The sequence below is a fragment of the Triticum dicoccoides genome, chromosome 1A (assembly GCF_002162155.2).
Source record: "Triticum dicoccoides isolate Atlit2015 ecotype Zavitan chromosome 1A, WEW_v2.0, whole genome shotgun sequence".
Lineage (NCBI taxonomy): Eukaryota > Viridiplantae > Streptophyta > Magnoliopsida > Poales > Poaceae > Triticum > Triticum dicoccoides.
In genome coordinates this window covers 95994196-96002949 of record NC_041380.1, presented here as the reverse complement: position 1 = coordinate 96002949, position 8754 = coordinate 95994196, and the positions used below count along the sequence as shown (strand labels likewise).

At 44.4% G+C, this 8754-nt stretch overlaps 1 protein-coding gene across 1 annotated transcript; it reads right to left on the bottom strand.

Moving 5' to 3' along the window:
* Window positions 1-5833: 5833 nt before the first annotated feature.
* On the bottom strand, window positions 5834-8551 carry LOC119351864 (mitogen-activated protein kinase kinase kinase kinase 1-like). The gene is made up of 3 exons (XM_037618656.1): window positions 8255-8551; window positions 5913-5934; window positions 5834-5860 (listed from the first exon to the last, which is right to left on the bottom strand). The coding sequence occupies exons 1-3, from the start codon at window positions 8524-8526 to the stop codon at window positions 5834-5836; spliced, it is 321 nt and encodes a 106-aa protein (XP_037474553.1). The 5' UTR covers window positions 8527-8551.
* Window positions 8552-8754: the final 203 nt, after the last annotated feature.

The window sequence follows — 8754 nt, the reverse complement described above, 5'->3', positions numbered from 1 at the left end:
GGCTGCGGGGCGAGGCGGAGCGGCGGTGGTGGGTGGTGGTGGCGGTGGGGGCAGTATATAAGGAGGGGGTGTGCCTTGGGGAGGGGGCAAAGACGGCGGGAAGGAGTCCTAGCCGGACTCTTTGAGTCGGGCGGCGGCGGCGCGGCCGGTCTCCTCGAAGGAGACGGCGTGCGGGAGGGAACGGGCCGGCGGCTGGGCTTCGGCCCAGTTAGCCTGCGCACTTTTTTTTAAATAAATTCCGCCGAAACTAAAAAAATCCTAGGAAATAAAATAAAAAACTAAAAATGCCAAAACAAATTTTCACCATCTAAATAAAATATTTAGAACGAGATGAACATTTTTTTGGCCCTAAAATGCAATTTTGAAAACGTGCAATTTTTCTAATGCAAACAAAATTGCAAATAAAATCCAATGTTTGATTTTAATATTTTTCCTCCAATATTTCAATTATTTTGGAGAAGTCATATTATCTCCTCTCATATACTTTAATATGAAATATTTTCAGAGAAAAAAATAATTAAAACCAAACTCCTCATTTCAGAATTTGATAAAAATCAAATTTAAAAACCGGGGAAATCCCCAACTCTCTCCGAGGATCCTTGAGTTGCTTAGGATTTCGAGGATCACGAGACGAAAAGCAATAAAATATGCTATGCAAGAATGATCTATGTATAACATTCCAAATTGAAAATTTGGGATGTTACAAACCTACCCCCCTTAAGATGAATCTTGCCCTCGAGATTCGGGTTGGCTAGAAAATAGGTGTGGGTGGTCTTTGCAGAGATCATCCTCTCGTTCCCATGTGGCTTCGTCCTCGGTATGGTGGCTCCATTGAACTTTGCAAAACTTAATAACCTTGTTGCGGATGACTCGACTGGCAAACTCCAAAATCTTGACTGGCTTCTCCTCATAAGTCAAGTCATTGTCCAACTGAATCGCCTCCAAGGGTACGGTATCTCTTAGCGATATGTCAGCCATCTCAGCATGACACTTCTTCAACTGGGAAACGTGAAACACATCGTGAACTCCTGACGATCCTTCAGGTAACTCCAACTTGTAGGCAACTTCTCCCATTCGTTCCAAAACACGATACGGTCCTACAAATCTCGGGGCTAACTTTCCCTTAACTCCAAAACGTTTCACTCCTCGTAAAGGTGATACTCGCAGATATGCTCTACCTCCAATTTCATAGGTTACCTCCTTGCGTTTCGAATCTGCATAACTCTTTTGTCTGGACTGAGCTATCTTCAGTCTATCTCGAATCAGTTTAACTTTCTCCTCAGACTCTTTGATCAAGTCTGGTCCAAACAATTGTCGATCTCCAACTTCATCCCACATCAATGGTGTTTTGCACCTTCGGCCGTACAGGGCTTCGAACGGTGCCATCTTCAAACTGGCTTAGTAACTATTGTTGTATGAGAACTTTGAGTAAGGCAGATTGTCATCCCAACTAGATCCATAATCTAGCGCACAGGCTCTCAACATGTCCTCCAGAATCTGGTTGACTCTCTCTGTCTGTCCATCCGTTTGCGGGTGAAATGCTTTACTGAACTCCAATCTCGTTCCCAAGGTCTGGTGTAACTGATGCCAAAACTTTGAGGTAAACTGTGTTCCTCTATCGGATACGATGGTCCTTGGAACTCCATGCAGACATACGATCCTGGACATATATATCTTGGCCAACTTCGCACTTGTATAAGTTGTTTTTACTGGGATAAAGTGTGCCACTATGGTCAAGCGGTCAACTACTACCCATATAGAGTCATAACCTGATTTGGTCCTGGGTAATCCAGTGATAAAATCCATGCCAAATTTATCCCACTTCCATTCGGGTATCAGCATAGGCTGTAACAATCCTGCTGGCTTTTGATGCTCTGCCTTCACTATCTGGCATACATCACATACGGCCACATACTCTGCGATATCCTTCTTCATCCCTGTCCATCAGAAACATTCCTTCAAATCCAAATACATCTTGGTGTTTCCGGGGTGTATCGAGTATGGTGAGTCATGAGCCTCCTGAAGTATTAACTTCCTGGTCTTTGTGTTATTGGGCACATAAACACGGTCCTCAAACCATAAGGTGTCGTGCTCATCCTCAAGAAAACCTTTGGCCTTTCCTTTGCTCATTTTCTCTTTTATCTCTGCAATCTCTTTGCCCTCCTTCTGAGCTTCTCGAATCTTTTCTAACAATGTAGAATAAACCTCCATTGTTGCAACAAAACCTCTAGGAACAATCTCCAAACGTAGTTCCCAGAGATTCTCTGCTAACTCCTTCAGCAATCCCGTGCTCTCTAGGGTATTAGCATAACTCTTCCAACTCAAAGCGTCTGCTACGACATTGGCCTTTCCTGGATGATAGTGCAGCTTCATATCATAATCCTTTATGAGCTCCAACCATCTTCTCTGCCTAAGGTTCAGTTCCTTCTGGGTGAAGATATACTTCAAACTCTTATGATCCGTGTACATCACAATGGTTTCCAATAAGGTAGTGCCTCCAAGTCCTCAACGCATGCACTACGGCTGCTAGCTCCAAATCATGCGTGGCATAATTCAATTCGTGCAGTTTTAGTTGTCGTGAGGCATACGAAATAACTCTTCCGTCCTGCATGAGCACATTTCCAAGTCCTAAGCGAGAGGCGTCGCAATACACTTGGAAATCCTTACGTATATCTGGCAGTGTCAGCACTGGGGCTGTAGTCAAACGTTTCTTCAACTCCTGGAAACTTGTCTCGCAATTTTCGGTCCATTTAAACTTGGGCTCAATTCTTTTCTGGCTTATGGACGACTTATGGTGGAAAATAAGCACAAGCTAAAAAGAACTCGCTTTTTTGTATTCGGCTTAGTTTCCGGCCATAGCCGGTCCCTTCATGTTTGGGAGAAGCCGAGAGAGAGCAGCTTCCCGAGCGCAGCCCTTTAAAAATTGAAGCGGTACATCGCTATGCCCTCCGCGTTGGCAGTATTTACGAGAGAAATGACACCCGCGAAAGATATAACTCCAGGCATCGAAGCCATCTCTCCCGACGCATCATTCGCTTCGGGCGTCTGCTAGGCTTCCTTGCCGCCGCCTCTTGTCCAGTTAGCCGCCGCCGCCGTCGTCCTTCCTGACGCCATGCAGGGAGGTTAACCAACGTCGCTCCCAACGTCGCAATCGCTGGCCTCCGCCCGTCCCTCTGCTGCTTCCCGTCATGCTGCACTTCCGTCCTGCACACTAGTTACTCCCATCTTCACGGCAAGCTCCAGTCCGATCGTCCCCGTCCAAGCTCTTACCAAGGTAAGCACCATCTGTCCTCTTATCTTTCTGCTCCGGACTTCTTTCCTGATCTGCATGTGATGCATGATGTTAGGAGTGTATCTGGGTCCGGTGCAATACATGTGGATGTGTCTGTGTAGGTTTGAACAATTATCACCGGGTAGGATTGCTCCTATAGATACGCTCCTGTGGCAATCGGCCGAGTGATCTACGTGTACGTTAGTACTAGCACTATAAAGATCAAAGCGAAGATCGTCCAGCGATGTGCGAGTATTATCTTGGTGTTGCTAATCGATTGCTCGTAGTACGAGTAGCACTTCTAATTGTACACTGATTGCTATGCACGTGTATTTGTATGACCAAAAATACTTTGTCATGTATGAATTTGGTGTTGTGGCAGTGAGCTAATTTTTTTATTAAATACATAGTGGGATTTTATTTCTGCTACGTATTATGTGGTATGGGGGTATGGGGTATGCGCTATTTGATTAAAATTGTAACATTCATTTTATGATAGATGGATAAAGGTAAATCTGGGAAAGCAAATTGGGATCCTGTTGCCCATAAAATTTTCCTTGACATTTGTGTTGAAGAAGTGAATGCAAATAACCGTTTTGATGGACATTTGAGCTCAATTGGGTATGAAAATATGATAAGGAAGTTCAATGAGCAGACAAACAGAAATTATGTTCGCAAGCAATTCAAGAATAGGTGGGATTTACTTAAAAAAGAGTACAATTGTTGGAAGACGTTGAACCAGAAGGCATCTCGCATTGGAATAGATCCTGTTACTAGGAGCATTGCGGCTACCGATGAATGGTGGGCGAATGAGATACAGGTATTGAAGCATTCATATTACTTTTACTTGTTACTTTGCCATCCAATTTCTTAATTAATTTATTTGTGTGATTTTTCTGCAGAGGAATGAGATTGCCGCCAAGTTCCGATATGCTCCATTAGTTGATGAGCAAAGAATGAGTTTTATATTTGATGACCATAGTGTGACGAATGCATATGCAAGGGTCGCAACTCCCTCGTCTCAAGTTGATGCTTCTCAAATTAACATTGAAGAGGGTAATGAGGACGGCTCGGGATGTGAGTTAGATGTTAACCAAGTTACACCCACCAATGTTTCATCTAAAGGTCGAAAGAAGAGATCATGTCCTTATTCACCGAGTCCCAAGATGGTCCAAAAGGCGGTAAAAGATAGTGATGATAAAATGGTATTTAACCGTATGGTTGACCTTTGGGAGAGGAGGGAGATTAGCCGCAATTCGGCGATGTCTCAAACAAATGTGGATCATGTGAGAGATGAGATAAAAGAGATGACGACCATGGTGGTGAACGATGGAGGTCGTCCTGGAAGTGATGTGTATTTCTATGCTCTACAACTGTTTACAAAGAAGGAACATCGTGATGTGTTCAGTGCCCTCAAGGATGAGACTGCTAGTGTGAGGCTTGAATGGATCAAGAGGACATGGGATCTCTTTATGAAAAAGATTAGAACTTCTGTGATGTTATTTTCTTTGAACAAAATTACTTGCTATCGACTTGTACTGTCGTGAACCTATGTTTTGTTTGGAACCTCTTGTTTGCACTCAGATTGTAATATAGGGAAAGTGGATTGTTTGTCATCAATTCGTATGCATCATGGATCTTTTTTCTACTCATTTTTAAAGCCATGTATCATGTTTGATGGCTCAAATTATTTTATTTTATTGTGTACCAAATTATAATGCATCTATATTGTGTTCTTTATATGACAGATGGATATCTCTGTTGAGGATGAAGATGAAGAATTAGATTTCTGCATTCTTGCAATGGCACATTATCTTCAAAACAAAGAGAGGGTGCCCTATGCACCTAGAAGAGCACCAATGATGACAGGGTTGCAATGGGTGCAAGAGAAAGAGATGAATCCAAAAGCATTCTACTCAATGTTTAGGATGCGGAGGTCAGTGTTTTACCCATTGCATGACATGCTAGTTGAGAAATACGGTTTAAAGTCAACTTGCAAAATGTCAAGTAAAGAAGTGTTAGCACTATTTTTATGGACTTTGGGGACATGCCAGACCACCGACAATATTGCGGATCAATTTGAACACAGTCGGTCTACAATTAACAAAAAGTTTAAAGAGGTTTTAAGGTGTGTATATTGTATGACTGGTGATTACCTACGACCCAAAGATGAAACTTTCACCCAAGTTCACGACTCGCTTAAAAAACCAAGATTTTGGCCTCACTTCAAGGATGCCATTGGGGTCATAGATGGAACACACATACCTTGTATTGTGCCGGAAAAAGAGCAGCCCAAATATCGGAACAGAAAAGGTGTCACCACTCAGAATGTCATGGCAATATGTGATTTTGATATGAGGTTCATTTTTGTTGTTGCTGGATGGCCTGGATCTGTTCATGACACCCATGTATGGGCTGATGCATGAGCTGAATATCCCAGTTTCCCACACCCTCCGAATGGTAATTACTCGTACATGCATTTTTTACACTAGCCTTTTGCTTTAAATTACCGCTCTTCATTGTACTTTTGTTCCCTGTATAGGAAAATACTATCTTGTTGACTCAGGCTATCCAAACAGAGATGGCTATCTAGCACCATACAAAGGACAACAGTACCATGTACCTGATTTCCAACAAGTACCTCCACGAGGGAGAAATGAGACCTTTAATCATCTACATTCCTCACTACGAAACGTCATCGAAAGAACTTTTGGTGTTCTCAAGATGAAATGGTGAATCCTTCTTGGCATTAGGCGTTACAAAGTTGAAACACAAACAATGATAATTACTGCATGTACTTGTCTTCATAACTACATCCGTGAGAGCAAACTACCTAATGAGCATTTTGATATGGTTGAGAATGGATCCTATGTTCACGAGGAGAGCGCTTCTCATCACTTTGCACCCTATGATGAAGGCAATATGGGAAGTGTATGAGATGCTATTGCTGCGAGTGTCTTTCCTTGATGAACAGCTTTATTGTGTATGCTTTTGTTGGGAGAACCATGTAATATTTAGAATATCTTTCTTTCTTCTCAAGTACTACAGACGAGTTTTTTTCTGTATGTGCGACAATGATCTTCCTTATGTGGACTTGTTACAATTTAGCGATGTTTCAAAATAAATTTTATGTTCGTATGTGCGGCTAAACAATACAAAATAACCCAATTATCATTTCAACAAAAAAAATTAGGGGGTATTACAGACTTTTTATTGGGTATATAGAAAATAAGCTAAACGCACAGAGGCTAAAAAGAACTGGATGGCTTATTCTCACTGGGCTTATTTCCACAACGGCTTGTCTGGGGCTTATTTCCACAGTGGCTTCTTCATAAGCCAGAGGTGAAAAGAACTGGCCCTATAAGTATCTTCTTGTTTTCATTTTTTTGGACACATGACCTTTTGTTTTCTTTGCAAATTTCTGAATCCTTGTTTCACTTTTTTCAAATGCAGTTCAGCTCCAGTACACCGTATGCAACACCCAAGTTTATGTTATATGTAGATCAGCTTGCCCAAAGATCAATACAATGCAGTGTCATAGAGGATCTGCCCGAAACAAATACCCAAGGCGGAGATGTTGCTTCCGCAACACCCGTTATGGATGTGCCGGAGAGCTCACACACACAAGCCAATCCACAAGGGGGAGATGATGTGGGCTCTCAAGAACCACCTAAGGGTGGTATGGAGGGTACTGATGGAAGAGAAGAGACTGTGCACGAGCCACCTCTGAATAACATGGGCGGTGGTGATGATGTGTGTGGTTCTTTGGAGGAGTGGCTACACGCATTGCCTACATTCGAGGAGTTAGAGGTGAGACCCATACAACATTTTATTGTATCACGTATCTTGCTTGACTGCCATGTCAAAACTACTTACTAACAACTAATGTTCCTTTTCCCGCTCTCATCTTTTTTTATGCATTCGCAGCTGCCCCCACATCTTCGTGACATATACAACAAGCACAAAGAGCTACATGCTACAGAACTTAATGCCGCGTTGAGCTCATTTGGGAGGACGTTGCAGGTCATGTATTGCAAACGCATGGGCCTAATGTTGTCTGAGGCAGTCAAAGCTGGATCCAGGAGGGATGAGGCCAAAGATGAAGTGGCAGATGTCACTTTCAGTGTATCAGGAGCTCCCACAGCAGGCATGTGCGATGCCACTGAATTGTTTCCGCAACAGCCTAAGAAACCAGATGGCGTGCATGGGACTACAACAACCGCTACAACCACTGCCACCAAATCTTCTCTGCAACTGCCTAAGAAACCAGATGGCGTGCATGGGACTGCAGCAACCGCTACAGCCACTGCCACCAAATCTTCTCCGCAGCAGCCTAAGCAACCAGATGGCGTGCATGTGACTACAACAACCGCTACAGCCACTGCCACTGAATTGTTTCCGCAACAGCCTAAGCAACCAGAAGGCGCAAAGAGTGGGGATCCAGCAGTTGAAGTGGATCACACAAACACTGTCCTAGGCAAGAAGAGCGACCACATCAATGGCAGTGTTCATGGCAATGTCAATGTTCATAGCAATGCCAAGGGAGAAGATTCTTGCAGCAAGGTAAACATTGAACAAAAGTCGCCTCGCAGCCCAAGCTACCCATTTGTGAATTTGACAAGGAGGCCAGGGACACTTGAAGATGGGCCTTCATTTGTCTTATTTGAACCTGGAAGTGATGACGATTTACCGTTTCAGGATCCGCCACAAGTTAGTAATTCACCTGCACAATCATCTGGTCTATTTGATGTGGACTCTTTCTTGGAGATTCGAGCGAGAAGTCCTTTGTTTGATAGTTCTCCTGGCAGTTCAACTGGTCCAGTTTATGATGTGACCCCTGATACGTCTCCATCATATCTACTTTTCCAAACACTTTTGCCCTTGTTTTGGACTCTAACTTGTATGATTTGAATGAAACTAACCCGTACTGACATTGTTTTCAGCAGAACTGCCATGATGTTGTTTTATGTGCAGAAAACAAACCGGCACGTGCCGAGGCAGCCGGCCTCGCGGGTGATCCCGCGGATGTCGGGCGGGCCGTGTCCGCCGGCCCCATTGCCGCGGACCCACTTCACGGCGACCTTCTTGCCGGTGCGGCGGTCGCGCGCCTTGAACACCTCGCCGTAGGTGCCTTCTCCAAGCACCGCAAGCTTCTCGTAGTCGGAGATGCTACCGAACGCGTACCGGGGCTTCTTGCCGCCATGGACGCGCGGTTCTTGTCCCGCCGCCGGGCGCTTGCGGATGGCCGTCGGCATGATCTGAGCTTAGAACGCGCGCCGAGAGCAGATCAGAGCAAGAGGGGCGGGGATTCGTGTGAATCGGGAGCAGAGGAGATCGAGGTGGATGGAAGGAAGGATCGAGGATGAGGATTGAGGAGGATAAGGATCGAGGACGAGGAGGATCGAGGCTGTTTATGGGCTGGCACTGGCGGCGCGTCTCCGAATTGGCGGGGGATTCAGACAGATTTTGGGTACGCGTCGCGT